At 37.7% G+C, this 23,406-nt stretch overlaps 4 protein-coding genes and 2 non-coding genes across 7 annotated transcripts; 4 read left to right on the top strand and 2 right to left on the bottom strand.

Moving 5' to 3' along the window:
• Positions 1-1,443: 1,443 nt before the first annotated feature.
• LOC7493941 (uncharacterized) lies at positions 1,444-4,538 on the top strand. The gene is made up of 5 exons (XM_024602256.2): positions 1,444-2,004; positions 2,103-2,528; positions 3,026-3,631; positions 3,832-3,959; positions 4,187-4,538. The coding sequence occupies exons 1-5, from the start codon at positions 1,546-1,548 to the stop codon at positions 4,188-4,190; spliced, it is 1,623 nt and encodes a 540-aa protein (XP_024458024.1). The 5' UTR covers positions 1,444-1,545; the 3' UTR covers positions 4,191-4,538.
• Positions 4,539-7,401: 2,863 nt separating this feature from the next.
• LOC7477650 (uncharacterized TPR repeat-containing protein At1g05150) lies at positions 7,402-10,366 on the bottom strand. The gene has a single exon (XM_002307660.4). It carries the CDS (start codon positions 10,048-10,050, stop codon positions 7,657-7,659), a length of 2,394 nt encoding a protein of 797 aa, XP_002307696.2. The 5' UTR covers positions 10,051-10,366; the 3' UTR covers positions 7,402-7,656.
• A 740-nt stretch (positions 10,367-11,106) lies between these two features.
• Positions 11,107-14,667, bottom strand: LOC7493942 (protein ACCUMULATION AND REPLICATION OF CHLOROPLASTS 6, chloroplastic). Of its 2 annotated transcripts, XM_052453251.1 has the most exons (8): positions 14,287-14,667; positions 13,969-14,199; positions 13,665-13,889; positions 13,216-13,476; positions 12,188-13,130; positions 11,757-11,893; positions 11,351-11,657; positions 11,107-11,273 (listed from the first exon to the last, which is right to left on the bottom strand). In XM_052453251.1, the coding sequence occupies exons 1-7, from the start codon at positions 14,557-14,559 to the stop codon at positions 11,370-11,372; spliced, it is 2,358 nt and encodes a 785-aa protein (XP_052309211.1). In that variant the 5' UTR covers positions 14,560-14,667; the 3' UTR covers positions 11,107-11,273; positions 11,351-11,369. The 2 variants fall into 2 exon arrangements, with proteins under 2 accessions (XP_052309211.1, XP_006383731.3); XM_006383669.3 differs by having other exon boundaries at positions 11,107-11,657; positions 14,287-14,666.
• A 527-nt stretch (positions 14,668-15,194) lies between these two features.
• TRNAE-CUC (transfer RNA glutamic acid (anticodon CUC)) lies at positions 15,195-15,267 on the top strand. Its single transcript has one exon. It is a non-coding gene; the product is annotated as a tRNA-Glu (tRNA).
• Positions 15,268-16,386: 1,119 nt separating this feature from the next.
• Positions 16,387-16,459, top strand: TRNAE-CUC (transfer RNA glutamic acid (anticodon CUC)). The gene has a single exon. It is a non-coding gene; the product is annotated as a tRNA-Glu (tRNA).
• Positions 16,460-19,019: 2,560 nt separating this feature from the next.
• LOC7493943 (probable LRR receptor-like serine/threonine-protein kinase At4g36180) lies at positions 19,020-22,920 on the top strand. The gene has a single exon (XM_024600868.2). It carries the CDS (start codon positions 19,359-19,361, stop codon positions 22,740-22,742), a length of 3,384 nt encoding a protein of 1,127 aa, XP_024456636.1. The 5' UTR covers positions 19,020-19,358; the 3' UTR covers positions 22,743-22,920.
• Positions 22,921-23,406: the final 486 nt, after the last annotated feature.

Raw genomic sequence — 23,406 nt, forward strand, 5'->3', positions numbered from 1 at the left:
TATAATTTATCTAAATTTAGAGTGTGTTTGGTATTGTGGTAGCTGCTGTGGTTGTGGTTTGAAAAAAGTTGTTTTTATAAAAAGTACTTTTAGTTGAGGTTGGTTTGGAAAAATATATGTTTGGTTAAAACTGTGGTTGAAATTGAGGTTGAACAAAAAGTAATTTAATATGTTTGTTAAAAATGCTTTTGAAATTGAGGTTATAAAATATATATATTAATATTTATGGTTTTTAATTTAAATATTATAAATTAACTATTGCTATTACATCATGAAATAAATAATACTTAAATATTTTTTATTGTTCCATTAAACTATCTACAATTCCATAACGTATGAAATACATCCGACAAGGACTGCAGTTTTCACAAATTTCTTAAGAGCGCAACAACATCAGGTAAAATATAATCAGAAACAAAATTAGGATTGCGATCAAATTCTGCAAATGCTATGTTTTTAACACTAGTTAATGTAGTGTCATTGAATAATATTTAACAAGTGACCCGGCTGGGGAAAGCAACACGCGTGTACTAAATTCACGCGTGTTGCTACACTATTCAAGTGAATTAAAATTCACTTGAACAGTGTAATGGTGATAAAAGCAAAGCGGGAGGAAGATGCAAGTTGAGCACTTTTCTATTCCTCTGTTCTGCTCATTCTCCTCTCACAATGTCTGCTTGGTGCTGGAGGTGGACTCTTTCCCTGTTTTCCCCCGCCCCTCATTCTCCTCTTTCTTCTTCTGCACTTCAATGTCTCCACTGTTCACGTGAACAATGGAGACATGGAAGTGCAGAAGAAGAAGAAAAAACGCGCGCCTCTGGTTACTGGAAGAAGAAGAAAAAGCGCGCGCCTCTGGTTACTGGAAGGAAGTTCAGTTGCGCGCCTCTGGTTACTGTGTTGTAATACAGTTTGCTAAAAAAGCAGCTCCAAGCTGCTTCTTCTCCCCCTGCGTTGTAAACGCAGAAAACAATGGGGTCCATGCACAGTAAATCCTGTTTTTTTCTTTATCAAACAACTTAAATATACGGTTTACTCAAAACGCTGCCGCAGCAGCGTAAACAAACGCTACCTTAAAATATTGATTAAAGATACGATGAAGATAAGTTTTATATATATAAAAAAGGAGCATGTAATTCAATTAAAAATTTGAGATGGTTTTTTATCCTATTAAAATTGATTGATTTTTAAAAAAAATATCATATTAATTTTTTTTTAAAAAAACTAAATTAACTAAATTAATCGGGCTGATATGTAACCGAGTTTTGCCTGAAGTCGATTCTGGGATTAGGTTATCCATGCTTCACCTCGCTCCTCAATCAAACGACATCATATATCAATATTTTTCACAAAGTATTCTGCCCAACGTTTTCGGAGAAACTACGTCGTTTCCCGAGACAAATATCACAGTCCAATTGAAAGTTGATACACCCGACTACAGAGGATAAACCCCAGCATCATCTAGGGTTTAAGGCACTTCACACGATACTTTAGGGCTTTGCACAAATCAGTTTAGCCTTGGCTCTTCAATCAAACTCTTCTAAAAAAATGGGGAAGAAGAAATTCATCGACAAGAAAAAAGCCGCAACTTTCCAATTATTCGCACGCGATTCCTCCGATCCCAATTTCGACGGCACTGACCGAGTTTTCGTGCGAGTCGATAACAATCCCTACACAGTAGAAAGCCTCTTGCCCGGCAACAAAATCTCCAGCAACAGCCACTTCGATGACGATCCTAATTCAATTTTCGCCGACGCGCCGGATGATATGGAGGATGGAGGCAATGGTAGCTTTGGTAATTCCGATAACTTTGGAGGGGTTTTTTTTGGTGAGTCATCCTCGGAGCCTTTCCCAGAGGATGTTAGGAGAGAGATTTTGGAATTAGGGTTTCCCGATGATGGTTATAATTATTTACTTCACTTGAGAGAGATTAAAAGTACCGTTAATGGCTCGGGTTTTTTTCAAAATCCTAAAGCCAAGCTTAATCAGCTTCCTCATGATGTTAAGGTTAGTCAAGGTTTTGTTTTTATTAACTCGTTAATTTTACTGTTCCGTGTTACTGTGGTGAAAATGATAATGCTTGTGATTTTTGTGGTTTGTGTTAGGCTTATGATGCATCGAGACTAAAAGTGTCGGAATTGAAAAGTGAGGATAGGAATGATAAGTCGATTTACCATGTAGCTTCGAAGAGTGTTGGCGTTAGGGTTCAGAAAGCTGTTGATCCTGAAGTAGCGGCATTGCTGGATGACAGTGATTTGTCGCGGTTTGGTTCCGATGTTGAGGACTTGGAGGAGGATTTTGTTGTTCGTGCGAATCTTCCTGAGGGAGAGGATGATTTGGATGCTGGTGATTTGGTTGAGGGATCGAAGGTGATTAATGAAGGGATCAATGAATATGTTAACTATGGTCGAGAAAATGTAGTGGATCGCAGTGGGGTAGAGAAAGCAATCAATGCTCCAGTGGAGGTAAGAGGTGATTTCGGAGATGAAAAGCAGCGAGTTCGTCGTCCTTTGGATGAACAATTTGATTTGGTGAGACTCTTCTTGCCGAGTAGTTTATTTCTAATTATGTTTTTCATTTTTATCTTGACTCGATCTTTTTTAAATCTAATTTTCAAGCACATAGTTCATAAAATTATATTCTGTTTTATGCTATATGTGTGCAATGCCAGAGAGACATCAAATCGTAATTGTTTGACCTGTTATTTTTTAAATATCATTTGGGATATCATTCTTTTGAGATTGGCATGACCATATTAATCACATAGATTTGATCGGAGGCATTGAATCTAGACATGGTGCTATTTTAGTTAAATTTTTGTGACCATTTCATCTAGTCAGTTATCTATGCCTTGAGCAAGTATTTAGGCACCCCTGGTGTAGGTGAAGCTTCTTGCACATTTATTTGTGGTCCATAGCTAAATTGCAAGTATGTCCGGATGGCGTGCATGCACCTAGAGTACTGAATAATTCATCACATTTATAAGATTCCTTTGTCTCATAAGAAATCTCTATTTTGCACATTTCAGCTTGAAAGTCAAGAATATGGCACTGATGGTGAAGGTGATGAATATGATGGTTACATAGCTGAAGAAGATGAATTTCTAGCAGGCAAGCTTAAACATGCCCTTAATGATCATGCAGTCGATGACCTGGAACTTGATGAAAAATATGAGGTTCCTGCAGATTTATTGCATGGAAATGATAGACCAAAAGACAAAGAACTCTTAGAGTCGGCAGCTGCTGTCATTCGCCGCTGTAGAGAATATGGGAAGAAGTATGAAAATGAGGATGAAGATAAAGAGGTTATTATTGAAGAGGAAAGTAGTGATGAGTCAGAAAAGTGGGATTGTGAGACTATTGTCTCAACATATTCAAATCTTGATAACCACCCTGTTAAAATTGGAGCTCCAGAAACTGCTAGAAAGAAGATGTTGTCCAAAGCTGTTATTGGGGCTTTAAACGCTTCCAGTCATGTTATTGCCCTTGGAGGAAAAGAAAAGCTTCCTGTAGACTTTTTGCCTCGCAGAAAACCTGCTGCAGAAAAGGTCAAGGGTGCGCCTAGCTTACAAGTGGAGCAGCAAAAGAGGAAGCAACAGGGCCAGGAGACAAAGGACGAGAAGAAAGAACGAAAGGTTTATATTTGTTGTTCCTTTCAGCATTTCCTTTGTGTCTCTTTCTTTGACATGCAATGCATAGACCCACAGGATAACACCTAAAGAAACAATTTGCTTATCCAAAAAACATGTTTGGCACTTTTAAAAATTATACTTTGGTTCATGTGCAACTGCCTATGTTTTGAACTTTGATTATGACATTGAGATTGTGCAAGCAGGCTGCTGTAAAGGAGGAAAAGCGTGAAGCTCGACGCGTGAAAAAGGAGATAAAGGGGCTCTACCGGTGTGAAGCACAGCGTGCTCAGAAAGCTGCTGCTGTAGCAGGCCCATCTTCCATTCATCTTGTGTAAGTATACTGATTATTGATTTTGCTTCTATCAATTGAAATGCTTCCAGTACTTACATATATGATGATAATGGTTACAGTAATCATATTTATTTGTGATGGTATATGAAGTACAGGCTAAACTCTGATGTGAGATTGCATATCAGTCCTAATCTTTTCATTTCTCTGATATGGAAATGTTGAGTTACTTGATGCTAATGTGGTTTTTGTTCCCTCTGACCCAACAGGTAATTTGCCATTAGATCATTGCTCAAGACAACAGGATCTTGTAGGATGATATCGGCATTGTTTGAAAACCATCAAGGGGGAACATTTGTAACTTGAGAAGGTGCTGTATGCTTGGTTTTCTAAGGGGAGCATTTTTAACAAGAAAAGGTTCTGTATACTTCATCCTCAGTTCCCCATGGAACATTTTTTTGATGTGTTTTTGTTATGAAGTTTATTTTCAATGTCATACCTTGGGTAAAATTGTCAAGGTTTTTGGAAGACACTTTTAGATGGACTTACGATGACTTACAAAGCCATGGCTACCGTTTTGTTGGAAAACATGTATAAATTAATCACATGTTTTCTCTGTCATTAATATCATATATCATGCCATAATTTAATTGTGCTAGGTGGGTTTAGAACAAAGATGTCTGTATTGTATGGTAATCTGCCTTGGAAGGCATCTCAGCAGAGTAGCAATGTGAAATCCATGGATGATTTATCTTGAATGGAACGTACAACTGCCAGACCTGAAAGTGAGTTGAAAAGAGAAATGTAGAGGCAAGAGCCAGTGTACAGCCAGAAAAACCAGACGGGATGGCTGTATCTAAGCTAAACAGATACTGTAGCCATTCATCCATTTGCTCCACTTATTTAAATTATTTGAAGTATATTTATTATCAAATTATAGCATGATCATCAAAAGAAGCAAAGCCAGAATTCTTTAGCTTCCTGAAAGAGAATTTAAACAAGAAGCACAGCATTGCTACTCTGCGTGGGGAATGGGAGCATAATCGCCGCCACCAGATCTAGGTGCAGGATCCCAGATGCTGTAGTCTTCTACCACATCTGGTGGATGAATCTCGGTGTGTTGTTCAACTCCTTCCTCCTGATGATCGTCGAATGGATGGGAGAAAAGGGAGGCCGACGATGATACTTGAGCTGGAGGCCATGCCGATGATGATTCTGTTGCTACCATGGGCATCAATGTCATCAAAACCATCACTATCATGCATGAAATATGCACAACCGACCTTCCATTTAAGGTCGTCGTGTGCTTCATAAATTTACCTTTCTAACCTGTATTTCAGCTTTGATGATGGCCTTATTTGTTTTTTATGGCACCTCTAGTCGCAACTAATATGCATATGGTACCCTAATTTGAGCGGAATTGGAGATTAAGGTGTCTTGAAACACCCAAATAAAACTCTTCCTCCGTCCACTCCTAATGGATGATATAACAAACTCATAGTTCGGTGTGTCCAAAATCAAGAATACAGGAAACGTGGAAAGCCATGTAGAATCTTGATGTATGAGAGTACGGTAAAGAAAATAATTTTTTTTTTAAAAGAATATTTTTTAACATTAGTAAATGAAATAGAAATATTAAAAAATAATTAATTTTAAAATATTTTTTTAATTTTTAAAAACATGATTAATTCACAATGCTAAAAAAATATGAATAAAATAGTGATTCGACACCTTGTATAAACTTCATTCCATCCAAGGCCAACTATATTTGGATGTATTTTCTCATAAAATTTATAGTTAAACAGTGTGAATCACTTGCTTTTAACTTTTTTTAAAAATAAATAAATCTGTCTCTGTACGAGATAGCTCAAAATTACCCAAAAGGTAGATTAATTTGCTAACAAATTTTAAGATATACTGATACTTCTTGGTAAAGATGGCAGGAGGGGTGTTAATGATGATGACCACGTTGTTGGCTTTGTGAAAAAATTATCTTGATGTGTGTCTAACTGTATCCATAATTGCATGCATAAACTCCAATCACTCTAATCAAAGAACCCAAGTCTTCCTCTTTGACTTTGTGAAAACTTTTATTTTCAAAATACTTTTTCATCTATTTCATAGTAAATTAATATTTCTTAAATATTTTAAATATATTAATATTAAAAAATTCTAAAAAATCATTATTTTAATTAAAAATAATTTTATAAAACACTATATTACCAACACATGCAATAAAAAATGGAAGGAAATTGCTGATTTATCATCATTTGCTGGAACAACTTAATAAATATAATCATTTTAGCCCTTCCCCCATCAACTTAAAAAGTCAATAATTTACCCTTAAATTTGGAATTAGCTGTGAAATGGGCCCCGTGGCTAAGAAACCACGGTTAGTTAGTGGAAACTGTTTAACAATCTTTTGTCTTTGCAAGACATGTCTTTCATACGGGCAAGAATTGTAGACGGTTTGCATTTAAACTATTGAGTTAAATTTGTTATTTAATATAATATTAAAGTTATGATGATTAAATAGTTATAAGTTGTAATTACAATTTTCATGTTCTAATCGATAAAATTAAATATAAAATATTGAAATTTATGCAAATTTTAAACTTAAAAAACATTCACTTAAAATGATATAATAAAAAAAAAATTAAATTATATCCCAAAATTTCATGCAATGTATTAAATTATTGAATTGAGCTGATAATCTTCAACATGAAATAGCTGTCCCACGTGAAACCTAACTCATCTGTGGATGTTAAAAAAGTCAGCTAGAAACCGCGTTTTCAAAAGAGCCGTATTATTATTATTATTTTAAATTTATTTTTAATATTAATATATAATTTAATTTGAAAAAAAAAATTAAAAAAACATAACAGGTCAGCTTAAACAGACAAGATCAAAATGTTTCGAAAAAGCATCAAATTACAGCTCGATAAAAACCAAGATTTTAAATTTTAAATACCATGGTTTTAAAAAAGTTATCAGACACCCATTTTTTTTTTTTTACTCAGCTTACATTTTGCCAATTCAACCATGATACCAAACAGGCTAAGTCGTTGAAAAAGAAGCTTTGGAAGTTCATTCATTGCTCGAAGCTCTTGCCTTTTGATGCAATTTTTTCTTTTTGAGTATTGAGAGATCGCTCATTAGACTCGAAGAAAATCATTACTTCTTCGGTTAATCTTCTGTCTCGTACAGAATTTAGTTCTTAAAATTTGGTACTTATTTTTTCAGATAAACAACCAACAAGTCAGCTAACAAACAAAAAAGAATGAAGCAGCCTCATAAACGCCTGTCACGAATATGCAAGAACAAGAAACTCATTTCTACATTTAATGAATTTGTTGAAATCCAAACTCAAGGAAGCAACGTTAAAACTCAAAATCCGACAGGATCAGCTACAGAAGAAAACCACAAAGGATCCATAAAGACACCCACAGCACTGACTCACACACCACATAAAGGAAGAATCGGCTTTAAAAGAACTAATAAATGTATCAGAAATTAGAAAGGATAATATACATCATTTCAAACATTCGAATAGTGGAACAAAAAAAGGAGAAATTCTAGCACACCTACTGGGAAACGGGGATCAAAGATACAGGTGCTGGTTGAGACCATTTATTATACAAGATGATGCCCACAGAACACATTGATGAGATAAATAATTCACACTGAACAATTAGAATAGCACGAGGGGATATCCACAAAAGAACTTGGAATGGAAGAGTTACCGATCATTACGAGATTGCAAAGGGAGACATGTGCACTTATCTTTCATCGCTTCAGCCTCACTTCCATACTCTTTGAATTTGTAATCATCCTGCTTAAATGCAGGAGACACCTTCCCCTCGCTGTAACACTGGCTACATAGACTAAAATGAGATTTTATCTCCTTGAAGCGGGACCCAATAATTGGGTAGCGGCAAACTGAGCAAACACAATTTCCATGGCGGTTCCTGTCCCCAGATTCGAGCTTCACCAGAGTTGACATAATACCAAAGCCCCAATCAGGATCATCGAACATCACAAGAAACTCCTTGAAAGACACCATTGAAGAATCTTCTTCTCCATGAAGCTCTAGCATTTCACTAACCCCATGAGAAGGAATATAAATAGCCCTCAGTAAATTGATGTAATGAACAGCATCAGCCCTTTTAATCTGTGAACCACCTTCATTCACAGGACGCCATAAAAGTGCATCAAAAGCAACCCTTTTTCGCTTATCAGGAGTGCCACTGCAAATGGGAGCAAGAACGGCATAGATCATACCTAAATCCACCCTGCCTGAGCCTGTATCGTCCAAAACAGAGAGGATCTTCTCGTTTATTACCTTGACAGCCCCCTGGAAGGTTTCAGGCTTCAGGAAATTAAGCAACCGCCGCAGAATTTCCTCTAAGTTAGGTTTGCGTATTGATTTCTCAGGAACACCACCACCAGAATAAGACATTGGTACATCATTTTCACTCATTTCCTTCTTCAAAAGTTCCACATCACATCGACTTAACCTGGTAATCCTCTGAAACACCCTGATTTGAAGAGCAATAGCTAAGTCCTGCCTCAATGTAGTTTTGCCATTCACCGTCTTAAATTTTGAAGGTTCCACAATGACAAACACTCCCTCCCCATTGGCACCTTCATTACCCTTCACTTTCTTCTTCTGTATCTGCTTCAAATGAGATATTGCATCATGCAATTCAACCCTATTTGTCAATTTCAATGCTTCCTTCAAAGCTTTCTTAGCTTCCTCAGTCTCCCCAGCCCCCAACAACGAGACAGCCTTATTAAGTTGTGCCCGCCAGTGGTTTGGCCAGACAGCTAAAACCCTAGTATACATCTCGGAAGCTCTTTGAAACCTACCCAGATCCATGTACAGCCCACCTAAATTATACAAAGCATCCACATGGCCAGGTTTCAAATCAATTGCCTTTTGAAACACCTCTATTGCCTTCTCATCCTCACCCATGGCATGTAAAGCAGAAGCTAAATCACAATGAGCATCAGCATAATCTGGTTTCATAAAGATAGCCTCTTCTAAGGCCTTAACAGCAGCCTTATATTCCCCTACCCCAAACAGAGCACTACCTAAAAGTTTCAAAGCTCTAAAATGGGTTGGGCAGAGAATAGCAGCTTCTCTATAATACTCACAAGCACTTAAAACCATACCTTCACCTTCCAGCGCAATCCCGAGATTCACATAAATCTGGGGAAGCAAATAACCCCATTGATTCCCACCTGCCTCTGCTGCCTCCAACGCCAACAAAAACTCCTCTTTAGCCTCTTTATACCTTCCAAGCACATATAAACAATTCCCAGCTCTAAAGTGTGGCCTAACATCCACAGGCTGCAACTCACAAGCTCTCTTAAAACTAACCAGCGCCTCCTTAAACAACTGATGATCGTACAAAACCCTCCCAATTGCCATATGCCCATCAAATGCCTCTTCTCTCGATCTCGCCCCGTCAGCTCTGCTCCTCAAAGCCCCCAATTCTCTCACGAAAGCCGCGTAATCATTCCCAGACTCTTCCCAAAACACCCTCTTTTCCGAGATCTCCGAAGATGGCCCCAATTCCCTTGACCACCCAGCATCAGAAAACGCATCAAAATTATCAGCTTTAAATTTCCCATCTTTAGCTTGCTTCGCTTTCAATCTCTTAATCAAAATCTCCAAATCATCAACAATTTTCCACGTATCATCAAAAACAATCCCGTGATTAGGCGAAACCGCCCACGCAGCAGTCCTCTGCTTCTTCTGCGACTCTATAACCCTCTCATCCACAATTGACGACGACGACGCCTCCGCCTCGATCGTGCTCCCTTTATTATCATCATTCAATTCCAATTCAAGCGCATCAAAATCACGGTCCACGTCACCAGCTCCATCATCATAGGTACGCAATAAACCATCATAGGTTAACCCTTTGTCGCCATCAATAAACTCTCCGTACGTGCGGAAAACTTCGTCAAGAATCGCATTGATTTGCTCGTCACTAAATTTAACTCTAGGGTTCACAGCCACCACCAAAGCTGCCATTTCATCTCTGCTGAGACCTCCATCACGATTGACATCAAATTGTTGGAAAATCCTCTTCACTTTCTCTGATCTAGTCCCTCTTGTCGTCATTATAGGGTTTCAAAGAAGAAGCAGACTAACAGACCTGTTGATAATGCTTGTATAATTGGATAAATGTTAGGGTTTAGTGTCGGAGGATAATAATTTTGTTGCTAATTTTAGGGTTAGAGTTTGATTTGTTGCATTTTGCAAGGAGGAGGAGTGGTTGTTTGTGAAGCGGCGGCGGGCTGCTATATCTGAATTTTGTTTTGTGTTTCCTTTTTTTTTCCTTCCTGGCTTTTCTTGATGACGGGTGGTGGTGGGGGCTATGATGCCCAGCTCTGAAGAAGGCCTTTTGCAGTCTCTGTTTTAATTAATTTATGAGAACTTTAGTTTCTTGGGTGGCAGTTGGCTAATTGCCTGATTTTGGAAGGCTTTTTTGCCAGCTGGCATGTGTGAGGGAGCACGATTGCCGTGTTTTATTTTTATTATCTTACTTTGATAAGGTTGCTACTTGCTATGGGACGAATGGCAGTTATATCTGCTTGATCTACTTCAAAAAATCATGATCAAACCTGATTGGGGTTGTATGATCTGATCAGATTTTTTTGAGTGATTTATTTGATTTAGTCAAACTTTACTGAGTAAACATTAGTTTTTTTAAATAAAATAAAATCATTTTAATAAAAAAAACAATCGATCTTAATAGATTTTGCTGACTCGTAAACTATTCTCGCTGGCCCGGACGAGGTGCTGCCCAGCCCATGGTTAGCTGGGCTGGGCTGTTACTGTTTTGCTTTTTCAATATTTCAACACGTGCATAATGATTTTCGTCTGGGGTCATAGCATAGTTCCAACACACATTGAATCAAACCATTTTCGCCCTTCTTTAACTAAACCCGCATGGCTACAAGCAGAAATGACTGTTCTTGTTCAAGATTTCCTGATATTTTTCTAGTACTGAAAACTGGTGGTTTTTAATTTTTTATGTCTGCGCCAGGAAAGGTTAGAGAAAGGAAGGCCTTCGGAAATGCAGTGGTTGGGGACCTTGCATCTTCGCCTTCGCGTAGCTGTGCTATTATTCCATCCAGATTCACTCTTTGATTGTGTACAAGCAAGTTTCCCGTATTGCATAAACGGAAACAGGGTTCGATCATTCTCTAATAGTTCAAGATACATTCAATAATCCATATACTGCGCATTGGTCTCCAGCTAAAAATTCAGCAGAAGATAAGAAGATCCATATGCTAACAGTGACTTTTATGAATTTGTTACTGCACAATTTGATGGTTCAGCTACAAAAAAAAAACATTGGGACTAGTCTTCAAGGAAATTATCAAAAACTATAAACAAAGACAAGGAAGGGATTTACACTGGGGTCATTTCATGTTTTACATCATAATTGCTCCTTCAGTTATTTTCCATCCCGAATTGGAACATGATAGCTCATATCTTGTCGTGTAGGTTTTGACATTTGAGGCATTGTTCTCTGGATGAACCTCGTCAGTTAAGCGAGTTGACTCTTTGAGTGTTGCTTCTACTACAGCACTTAGTCCATCCACAGATACAGTCACACTGTCAATAGTCAGGTCCAACAGCATATACTCGTATACCCAACCAAGATGTGCAATTTCGGCCGCGCGGTCTGTCCATATTTTCAACATCTGACTATCCAAAACCTGGAAAGTTCTCTTAGAGTCAGCAAAAAAGTACTAAACTAGTTTCCTCGTAATGGTGTTCAAGCAAAAGTTCAATTAAAAGCATAGAAGGGATGTTACCTCTGGCAATTTTGCCAGGCAGTGATCAGGTCCAAAAGCCTGAGATTTAATGTTTTGCCACTTGCGAACTATATCCTCTGCAAACCTTGCATCCATTCTGGGTAATTCCTCGGAAATTTGTTCATCTACTGCTGAATCTGCACAGTTGAAACTCCATCACAAGCAAAAACTTAAGTGTCTTGCTAGAAGTATACATGAGGAATGGAGTAGCTTTAAGTAATGTTGTCGTGTGTAACATAGACCTATAGCTACATTGGTGCAGAAAAATGACCAGATTGAAATTTTAGATGGAAATTTTTTTAAGTGGTGAATCAAAAAATGACTGGCTAAAGTGGTAAAAAAAAAATTAGCATCGCTACAGAAAATGATTTAGTTTAACTTGAGATATCGTCTGGTTTGAGGTATATGGTAAAAGTAAAATAAAATCATACTCAAATTGATGGTGTCAGATGCCATTGCCGAACCAATTTCTTTCTGTCGAATGAAGGAGCCAGTCCTAGGAGGAAAATACTTCAGGCCAGCTAAAGTCAGCAGTCCAATAGCCACACCAGCACACATGATTTTGATACTGGCATCTTTTATTTTTTCAGTAATTAATTCTTCTTCAGGTACTTCATCAGAATATATTTCTTCAGGATTCTCTAGACCAAGACTTTCAAAAGGCTTTTCCGTTTCTACAGCAGAAAGGACAGAATTGATCCCATCATTTTCATGGAATTCTGCACCCATGTCCTTGTGACCAAGAGGAAACACCTTCTGCAATGCCTGAATTGCACTAGCCTTCACATGATCAATAACAGCAGTAGCCTCAGCCCCAATTCTCACTATGGCTGCTGCTGCAGCCAATGGTGAACGGCCACCTCCTTCCTGCCTTTCTAGGTATCTCAAGACAGTGGGGTCATCATAATAATCTCCAAGCTTGAATTCTCTGTCTTTGGTGTCCCTAAATCTAGGAAATACCACCTCCATCAACCATGTCTCCAACAATTTACAAAGCCCAGGAAGATTGCTGTCATCATCATCCTTGGAATTTTCCATGATAAAATCAAAAATAGGTGGGTTTCTGTAAGGAGAGTTATCACTGTCTAAACCCATCCATTTACAACATTCATCAAGCTCGCCTACAAGCAGTGAACAAAGACCCCTCTCCAAACCAAAGTCAATATCACGGTTTTCCATGGAACCAAAGACAGGAACAAGACTCCCTTGATTTGTTACCTTAATCTGCTGAAGCTGTCCGAATAGGTTATCAGCATCTGTGATGAGATGAGGCTTTTTACCAATGAAAGCTTGGGCAACAAGGGCAAGTGCCACTCCATAAACTTCAAAATTTTGAGCCGGGATATTACTTGGCGTGGTGACGAACAGATCAACCTTTCACGAGGAGGGAATTTCAATAAGAATTGGGCAGGCATAAATAGGCAAAGGCAAATTTCATAACAATCATAATTTGTCCTACCTGCTCAGCTGCTGTCATACGTAAGAAGGCCTCATTCATGAAATCTTCCCGGGTAAATCCTCCAGCAACCGGTGCTGCTCCTCCTCCTCCAACAGCCCATAATGTGTTCCGCACTCCTTGGAGACCCTCCTCCCTTCTTGTTCGGTATTCTTCACTGAGGGGCAATGCAAGAAGTTCGAGGACAGATCTAGGGGTAATCTCTTCCAATGTCTCATCAATCTGTGCTTGTAAATCAGGTGCAAGGCTACTGGCACCTTCCTCCTACATGCACAGAATAAGTATTTTATCGAGAAGCCAATCAGGTGAGTGAGCGTCAACATCTGGTGATAAAATAATAATAATAAAAAAACATTTATTCTTGATAAATACGCACTAATGCTACCAATAAAAGAGAGAATGGGTCTTGAATCATAATTGTAACAAAACACTAAGCAAGAGCAATGTAGTACCTGCAGAAGCTTCAAAGCCCGCTCTAGCACCTCACGCCCTCTAATAAAATCTGGCGGATCCAACGCCATAGCATCCCTCGACATATCCACATACGCAAGCACCATTGCCAGCACCACATCTTGCTTAAACGACTTCGGCAATCTCTCCCTTAACAAACTCTCTCCAATTTGAAGCACCACCTCAGTCTCCCCTGCTTCTTGTAATACACACAATGCCCCTGGAACCTACAAATAAAAAAAAGTTCACCTTACAAACAATTCAATTACAATTTCTCTTTCAGTTCCCACACATTCTCTCAGATACCTTGTCCCAGGGAACTTGAGTGACGATGGTATCAGTCTCGTCATCGATAAGGCCTTGATTGTAATCTCTTCTAGAGGCAGGATCAGCTAGGGTTTCACAGGCAGCTTGGAGAATTTGCCTGCGGCTAACCAGAGCGTCTTGACTGAAACCGTATTGTGGTGGTTTAGAAACCCTAGCTTCATAAGCTCTCTTTATTCCATCTCCAAGGAAATGTGTTTCAGCTCCTAAAACCTAAAAAAAACGTAGTAATTTGTTTCAGTCGAGGCCAAAATGGAGAGCATAGATAGGGAAATGAATTGAATTAAATAGTGTACTTACCTGGTAGAAGTGGAGAGGGGTGGAGACATAGCGTTCGGGAGGTGAGAGGGGGGGAGGAGGAGCGAGAGTGGCGGTGGAAGAGGAAAGAGGGTGGTGGAGGAGGTCGGAGGAGGAGGTGTCGGTGGAGGTGAAGAATTGGAAATCACTGAGGAGGCGATCAGCCCATTTGCTGGCGGAGCAGGTGATTGTGGTGCTTACTTTTGAGGGTTTTTTAAAAGGAGGAAATAGTTTGGGAGTGCAAAGGCCAATGCCGACATGTCTCAAGGCTTCCATTGCAAGTCTTTTCTGTTTTGTGTGCTTAAAACCTCAAACCATCGTCCTCTTGCTGAGGTTTTCAGTCTCTTCCCTTTCTTCACTGGCTAGTGATAATGCCGAGGACAAAATACAATGGGCCGTATTTAAAAAGGGTGAGCAAAGGAAGAACCTATTTGAATACAAGCCCGTTGACAAAAAGGCAGGAAAGGTTGAAGAGCCCAAAAAACTAAAGGAAAACCTCAAATCTCAATTATTGTGTCATTTACATCCACAATGTTTTCAATTTGACATTTTCTCCTACGTTCGTTGATTTCGTTTTATAAATTTTTCTCTGAAATACATTGTTTTATTGCATAAAATATTCATATTATAATCCAATTGATAAATACATGAAAATAACAGATCTGGTTTTTCTTAAAATCCAATTAAAAAGCTAAGATATCATAATAATACGAAAAATATCATCTTGGTTTCGCTAGATATTATTTTAAAAACATGAACATTCAATTAATAAATATTTTATTTTTACACATAAAAGCACAGCCAAAACTTTAGCTACAAAGAATGTCATAGATCATTAATATTAACTTTAAAAAATCTCCCTCTACATGTTTTTTATTTGTTCCACAATTTGATCGAGAAGGTGTCGACAATCCGTTGTAGTCTAGTTGGTCAGGATATTCGGCTCTCACCCGAAAGACCCGGGTTCAAGTCCCGGCAACGGAATTTAATTTTATTCATTTCCCCGTTGTGGTAATGGGCTTCTAGATAATTGAGGTTCTTGCAGGTGGCCAGCCCAAGCGTGCCAAGCCCTTCCAAAAACTTTTACTCCAAGCATGATTTTATCAAAAAACAAAATTAAAAACAGAACGAATGATGGTTAGGTTGTGACCTGGTAAAGTTTTCTTTAAATCTTGGCTTAATGTCCCGAACCAATTCACTGCTGGTTTAGATGATGTTCGGAAGTAAGATAAAGGTTATATTTTAAAGTTTTTTTTATTCAGAAATTTATTAAAATAATATTTTTTATTTTTATAAAATTATTTTTGATATTAGTAGATATTCAAAAATACTAAAAACAAATATTAATTTAAATAAAAGAAAAATTTTAAAAACTAATTTTTTAAAAAAATATTTTTGAAACTAAAAAAACAAATAAATTGTTGGATTTTACAACTATGGCACCAAGTTTCGTTGGTTTTTAAAGTAAAAGAAACAGAAAAAGGCTAAGCCATTGTCACCAAATCAACCTTCCTGCTAAAGCAAGTAATAGCTTACCCAACACTGAATTATTCAGTGGAATGAATATAAAGAAAACGGACCTGCAATGCCCATGGACCATGTCGATACAAGCTTCAAGTTGATTGCTCCATGGACCTTAGAGGGGAAAACACCTTAAGTTTCTGTCTCCCTGCTTCACTAAGCATGCTAGGAAAACTAGCAAATACTTTCCTAATTTTTAGATAATTACTTTTAATATATCTGGTCCGAGAATCCATGCATATGCAATTTCAATTTTATTATCATGCTTATGAATTTTAACAATTAAGTTGTGATTTTATATTTTGAATTCAATCCCCAAAAGATAAATAAATAAATAAATAAATAAATATAATTATTGATCACTTCAATTTTCAATTAGTGCGGATTCATTCAATAACTTTAAATCAACCTTATGAATGGGAACCAAACCTCAATAATTAATAATTTTAAGAATATAAATATTTAATGAATAAAGATTTCAATTTTGCACTGACAAAAAACTTCCAGAATTTTAGTTTGTCTATAAGTAATGCACTTAGCGTAGTATATTATTAATAGAATTGAGACGTTCGCTAATGTCTCTCCGTTGTAGTCTAGTTGGTCAGGATATTCGGCTCTCACCCGAAAGACCCGGGTTCAAGTCCCGGCAACGGAATTTCTAATTTTATCCATTGCTCCATTTGCGAGTGTAGGGCCCGATCTGTATGTTTCTTTTGGGCTTCTAGAAAATTGAGTTTCGGTAGATGCCAAGGCCCATCAATGATTGGAGGTAACCATCATTTTGATTTTTATATGCATTAATGTTAAACTTTTACCTTGTAAGAAAAAAACAAAAAAAAAAACATTTATCTTTATATTTCAAAACTGGTTCTTCAAATCCTTTAAACGTCGCCGTAAAATAGCCCGTAAAACACTAGTTTTTTCATCACTTTCCTTTGTTTTTTTTTCTTATTTTTCTTGCATGGTTTCCTCCTGGATCTCTACACACGAGATTATATCTCGTGAGAATTTTTGAAAGCTTGAAAATATATAAAATAGGCTAGCATATTTTATTAGCTACAATAATATTTTTTGGGGGAACTATAGTGGTTTGAATTACATAAGTAAAGATGTAGTTTTTCCTTACAAGAAAAATGTTTAGTCTTAAGTCATCGCACACTCACCAACCTTTACCAGAAATTCAACTTCTACAGAAAATTATATTGGATTTGGATTTTTTTTCTTCTTCTAACCTAACCACGAATAATAAAGTGGGAGTCTCCTGATTTTTTTTTAATATTTACAAAAAAAAAACTCCTTGCATTAAATATATTTAATAAAAAAATGAATTGTCTATTGATTAATAACAAAGATCCTGCAAAATACTAAATAATTATTTTTTTATAAAAAAAAGGTTGTTATATATGCTTATGTGAAAAAATTTATATAGAGTTTTTATAACACTATTTAAAATTACTAATCTTTCATGTAAAAGTTAGGTTTATATTTGATAATTCGACATGAAGTGCTTATAATTAAAAATATATATAAAAAAATATTTTTTAAATTATTTTATTTGATATTAGCATGTTAAAATAATTGATAAATAATTAAAAAGATATTATTTTAATATTTTTCTATATAAAAAATAAATTAAAAAAAAAAACACGCCCTTTTTAACCGAAAAATCTTCCTAAGAGCGCGCGCAAACAAAAGATTCCTAGAACAGTGAAGCTGGAAAAGCGTTAACACTGGATAGGAAGCAAGCGAGGGTTCGATCATGAATAGGAGGAGTGCTAAACCTTGTCACCCCAGAAATAGAAATTGTCAACATTCACACGACAAGTCAAGTATACAATAGTCATCCGTCGTTGAAATAGAGACCACTTCAATTATATGGCTCTAGCGACCTGGTTTTATCCCCATCGTCGAATTGATGTCTAGAAATATGACTATCAGAGGTTCAATCATGGTTTCTTCAATCAATTTATTGTTTTCGTCTTCTTCTTTTCTATGAGATGGGATGCAACAAATCCTGTTTTGTTCAGGTAGTTTAGAAAAACTGTTTATATGATGAATAATTAGTTAACTTTTTAGTTGTAGTTTTTTCTAGTTATAATGGTTGTTGGATGCCCTTTTGTGTTTGAAAACTTAAGATGACCGGTAATCAGTAATCTAAGAAAAAGTTGAAGGATTTTGATTTTTTATATATAATTAAGTAAATAGATTTTTAGGGAGAAATTGCACTGATATTTTAAAGAAAAATGTTATAGAAATATAATTTTGAATCTGATGTTTGAAGAATTTGTAGGGTATATATAAACAATAAGTCTTGTTTTTTTTTTTTTGAAAAATGAAAGGTTGTAAAGTAATATTTTTTTTTATAGAATCAATAGGAGATAAATATTATTTACATATTATCAATGAGAGATAAATATTTCTTACACGTCATTAATCATGAGAAACATGACTTACACTTTATTAACATTGATGGAAATATAGTAAATTTTTATAAAATTTTATACATCTAGAGATATTGAAAGATAAATATCACTAATTTTAACATTTCAAGAGCCGCGTAAATAAACAAATGAAATTTAGTGACCCGATATATAATTTAAAAATATCATTAATTCTATATTTATTCAGGTTGGTATGATATCAAGTCTAAAAATACTATCCGCTAACCCTAGCTATAAGCTCATCGTTTGGCTGTGGAAAAAAAAACTGAACCGTCACCTTGACTTGACACTTTTAAATATAGACACGGGGAAGTAATACATGAATGCAAATCAATTTTTTTGCTGTTCTTTTTGCCAATGGGATGTAATAAATCCATGTTCAAACTATCTTTCTGTTAAGAATAATTAACATTTATTTATGTAATCTAATCCTTAATCTCCCAGAAAATCCATGTTCAGAGCATCATTCAGTTACAGCATAATTACCATTAATTTATTATTATCATCATCATTATTTTGAGCTTATCATTTATTTATTTATTCATGTAATCTAACTCTTAAACTTCTTCCAACATGCCATTAGATCGAGCAATGTGGCCTGTCTATTTGGCCCATTTCCCCCACGTTCTGTTGCAAAATAGGCAACACCAACACCCCAAGTTTTCTGTATCAGCTAATGACATGATGCCATGTAATCGAACAATTCATCAACTCATTCACTCAAAGAGGTCACCATTCCTCCTGCCAGGGTGGTGCTATCAAACCCCTCGTGATAAGAGTCCACAAGCAGATTAATGATCAACCCCATGAGAATTGAGAAGTAGCTGAAGTGCAAAAAAGTCTCCTCAGTTAATAACCCTAATTCTTTAAAAAGGGCATGCACCTTTTTGGGAAGAGAGAATGTAGCAAAAGAAAAAGAAACCAAAGCAAAGCAATTATATATGGCTTCGTTTCTGTCCTCCACTCTTTCCAGCCCCTCTCTCCTTGCACACACGCTCCTCCTCCTCCTCCTCCTACTCCGTCGCCCCCGCTAGCAACCTAAACACCACTTTCCATTTCCATTTCCATTTTCAGCTTCAACTACCAAAACCCGACTTGTTTATCTATCTTGTAATGTCAAGAACAACGGCTATTTCTCTCCTCGTCATTTTTGCAACCGTAATAACTTGCTGTCAGAGCGACGTCGTTTCATTGTCCGAGGAGATCCAAGCTTTGACGTCTTTCAAGCTAAATCTCAATGATCCACTAGGAGCACTAGACGGCTGGGATGCATCCACGCCATCAGCTCCCTGTGACTGGCGTGGCATTGTCTGTTACAATAACCGAGTTCATGAACTCCGGTTACCTCGTTTATACCTCAGTGGCCAGCTCAGTGACCAGCTCTCTAACTTACGCCAGTTGCGTAAGTTAAGTCTCCACTCTAACAACTTCAATGGCTCCATCCCTCCTTCACTCTCTCAATGCTCTCTCTTACGCGCCGTTTACTTACAGTATAACTCACTCTCCGGTAACCTTCCGTCAACCATCGTTAACCTCACTAACCTTCAAGTCCTCAACGTTGCTCACAACTTCCTTAACGGAAAAATCTCTGGTGACATTTCATTCTCTCTCCGTTACCTCGATGTCTCATCAAATTCGTTCTCTGGTGAGATACCGGGGAACTTCTCATCAAAATCTCAGCTTCAACTAATCAATTTATCGTACAATAAATTCTCCGGTGAAATTCCGGCGAGAATTGGGCAACTTCAAGAGCTTGAGTACTTATGGCTGGATTCTAATCAGTTGCACGGTACTTTACCATCAGCAGTAGCAAATTGTTCATCACTTATTCATTTAAGCACTGGAGACAATTCACTTAAAGGAATGGTACCGGCAAGTATCGGTTCAATTCCTAAACTCGAAGTGCTTTCTTTATCGCGGAATGAACTCTCTGGTACGATTCCGGCAAGTATTATCTGTGGAGTTTCGCTGAGGATTGTGAAGCTTGGATTTAATGCATTCACGGGAATTGATCCGCCGTCAAATGGAAGTTGTTTTAGTAATTTGGAGGTTTTAGATATTCACGAGAATCACATTACAGGCGTCTTTCCGTCTTGGTTGACTGGTTTGACTACGGTTAGAGTTGTTGATTTTTCGACAAATTTCTTTTCGGGGAGTTTGCCGGGTGGTATCGGTAATCTTTGGAGGTTAGAGGAGGTTAGAGTGGCTAATAATTCATTAACAGGTGATATTCCGAATAAGATTGTAAAATGTAGTTCTTTACAAGTTCTTGATCTTGAAGGGAATCGGTTTGATGGTCAGATTCCTTTGTTTTTGAGTGAATTAAGGAGGTTGAAGCTGTTATCTTTAGGAAGGAATTTGTTTTCGGGTTCGATTCCTGCGAGTTTTGGTGGTCTTTTCGAGCTTGAAACGTTGAAATTGGAGAGTAATAATTTGAGTGGAAATCTGCCTGAGGAGATAATGAAGTTGACTAATTTGAGCACTTTGAGTTTGAGTTTTAATAAGTTGTCTGGGGAGATTCCTTACAGTATAGGAGAGTTGAAGGGTTTGATGGTTTTGAACCTGAGTGGTTGTGGGTTTTCGGGGAGGATTCCGGGTAGTATTGGGAGTTTGTTGAAGCTTACAACTTTGGATTTGAGCAAGCAGAATTTGTCTGGTGAGTTGCCGATTGAGATTTTTGGGTTGCCAAGTTTGCAAGTTGTTGCTTTGGAAGAGAATAAGTTATCTGGGGTTGTTCCTGAAGGTTTTAGCAGCCTAGTTAGTCTACAGTACTTGAATCTCACATCTAATTTTTTCACTGGTGAGATTCCAGCAAATTATGGATTTCTTACGTCATTGGTTGCTCTTTCATTGTCTCGGAATTATATTTCGGGGATGATCCCAGCTGAGCTCGGTAACTGTTCAAGTCTTGAAATGCTCGAACTGCGTTTTAATCATTTGAGGGGCAGCATTCCAGGTGATATCTCTCGCTTGTCTCGTTTAAAGAGGCTTGATTTGGGTGAGGATGCTTTAACTGGTGAAATCCCTGAGGATATTCATAGATGTTCCTCTTTGAGTTCTCTGTTGTTGGATCTTAATCACCTTTCAGGCCGTATACCGGAGTCCTTGTCAAAATTATCAAACCTCGCAGTTTTGAGTCTTTCCTCCAACAGCTTGAATGGGACTATTCCTGCAAATCTTTCTCACATCCCTAGTTTGAGATACTTGAATTTATCAAGGAACAATCTTGAAGGAGAGATTCCAAGATTGCTGGGTTCTCGGTTCAATGATCCTTCTGTGTTTGCTATGAATCGGGAATTATGTGGGAAGCCACTGGATAGAGAATGTGCAAATGTTAGGAACAGAAAGAGGAAGAAGTTGATTCTATTCATTGGCGTGCCTATAGCTGCAACCGTCCTTTTAGCACTGTGTTGCTGTGCATACATTTACAGTCTTTTACGCTGGCGCAAGAGGCTTAGAGATGGGGTAACTGGTGAAAAGAAGCGAAGCCCAGCAAGTGCAAGTTCAGGGGCAGACAGAAGTCGTGGCAGCGGAGAAAATGGAGGGCCAAAACTTGTGATGTTCAATAACAAGATAACATATGCAGAGACATTGGAGGCAACCAGACAATTTGATGAGGACAATGTGTTAAGCAGGGGAAGATATGGACTTGTATTCAAGGCTTCATATCAAGATGGAATGGTGCTCTCAGTCCGTCGCCTCCCAGATGGATCAATCAGCGAAGGCAACTTTCGTAAAGAAGCAGAGTCATTAGACAAGGTGAAGCATCGGAACCTAACAGTTTTACGTGGCTATTATGCAGGACCACCTGATGTAAGGCTACTTGTCTATGATTACATGCCAAATGGAAACCTGGCCACTCTCCTTCAAGAAGCCTCACACCAAGACGGGCATGTTCTAAACTGGCCAATGCGTCATTTAATTGCTCTCGGCATTGCTCGTGGACTAGCGTTCTTGCATTCACTCTCTTTGGTTCATGGCGATCTCAAGCCACAAAATGTCCTTTTTGACGCTGATTTTGAAGCACATTTATCTGAATTTGGGCTCGATAAATTAACCACAGCAACACCAGCAGAAGCCTCCTCATCTTCCACCCCAGTTGGCTCACTAGGCTATATATCACCAGAAGTAGCATTAACAGGACAACCAACAAAGGAAGCTGATGTGTACAGTTTTGGGATTGTATTGTTAGAAATTCTAACAGGAAAGAAACCAGTTATGTTCACACAAGATGAAGACATCGTCAAGTGGGTGAAAAAGCAATTGCAAAGAGGCCAAATATCAGAACTACTCGAACCCGGATTGCTTGAGTTGGACCCCGAGTCATCAGAATGGGAAGAGTTCTTGTTGGGAATCAAAGTTGGTCTTCTTTGCACAGCACCTGATCCACTTGATAGACCATCAATGGCTGATATTGTTTTCATGCTTGAAGGTTGTAGGGCTGGACCGGATATTCCATCCTCAGCCGATCCCACCTCACTACCTTCTCCAACTTGAAGAAAAACATTTCATTTTCCCTTTGTATTTTACTTCCAGAAAGAAGGCATTCTTCATCAGTACTCAGCACCACTCCATTTTTTTCATGTTAATCAATTAGTATGATCTAATTTAATTTATCACCCTCTAATCCAAGAGGGTGTCTTTGTTTATTCTTTGACTATTCACTATTCCTCAATTTCCTCCGATCTGCGCATAACTTTGACCCCACGGCGCCGTTGAAGAAAGTTTGTCAAGGTCCACTCAAGTTCCATATCCATGGTCAAAATAATTTTCCGTGATTCCATAGCGAAGGACCCATGGCCTGAATTCCCGCCATATGACACGTGGCAAGCAATGGGGCTAATGGAAAGTAGCCGTTAATGGGAATGGTAACCCCCACGTGTCTTTATCGGAAACGAGAAATGGAGGGCGTCAGGATCCGTGAATCTCTGACAGTTTTTAAAAAGGCCGACTAGTTAGCCAGTCAGATATTTAAGTCGTTGCCACGTTGGATTTTAAAGTTTTGACCAGCACGTGGTCCCCTGACTGACTCCAGTGGCTTAAGTTCACATACGGTCCTTCAACTTTGTAATTTATAGTCGAATTAACCTTTACGTTCTAAAGAATAGTTTCCATTAAAAAAATTAAAAATTAATTCTGTTTCTACAACGTATTTGGATAG

This window comes from Populus trichocarpa, chromosome 5 (genome assembly GCF_000002775.5).
Source record: "Populus trichocarpa isolate Nisqually-1 chromosome 5, P.trichocarpa_v4.1, whole genome shotgun sequence".
NCBI lineage: Eukaryota > Viridiplantae > Streptophyta > Magnoliopsida > Malpighiales > Salicaceae > Populus > Populus trichocarpa.

What these genes read in the sequence shown, in the direction of transcription:
- LOC7493941 (XM_024602256.2), top strand. Translation starts at nt 1,546, where the DNA reads ATGGGGAAGAAGAAATTCATCGACAAGAAAAAAGCCGCAACTTTCCAA. An exon ending in AGCTTCCTCATGATGTTAAG is followed by an intron (nt 2,005 to 2,102) that starts GTTAGTCAAGGT and finishes GGTTTGTGTTAG; the next exon opens with GCTTATGATGCATCGAGACT. An exon ending in ACGAGAAGAAAGAACGAAAG is followed by an intron (nt 3,632 to 3,831) that starts GTTTATATTTGT and finishes TTGTGCAAGCAG; the next exon opens with GCTGCTGTAAAGGAGGAAAA.
- LOC7477650 (XM_002307660.4), bottom strand. Translation starts at nt 10,050, where the DNA reads ATGACGACAAGAGGGACTAGATCAGAGAAAGTGAAGAGGATTTTCCAA.
- LOC7493942 (XM_052453251.1), bottom strand. Translation starts at nt 14,559, where the DNA reads ATGGAAGCCTTGAGACATGTCGGCATTGGCCTTTGCACTCCCAAACTA. An exon ending in CTCAAGTTCCCTGGGACAAG is followed by an intron (nt 13,890 to 13,968) that starts GTATCTGAGAGA and finishes TTTTATTTGTAG; the next exon opens with GTTCCAGGGGCATTGTGTGT. An exon ending in GTATGACAGCAGCTGAGCAG is followed by an intron (nt 13,131 to 13,215) that starts GTAGGACAAATT and finishes TCCTCGTGAAAG; the next exon opens with GTTGATCTGTTCGTCACCAC.
- LOC7493943 (XM_024600868.2), top strand. Translation starts at nt 19,359, where the DNA reads ATGTCAAGAACAACGGCTATTTCTCTCCTCGTCATTTTTGCAACCGTA.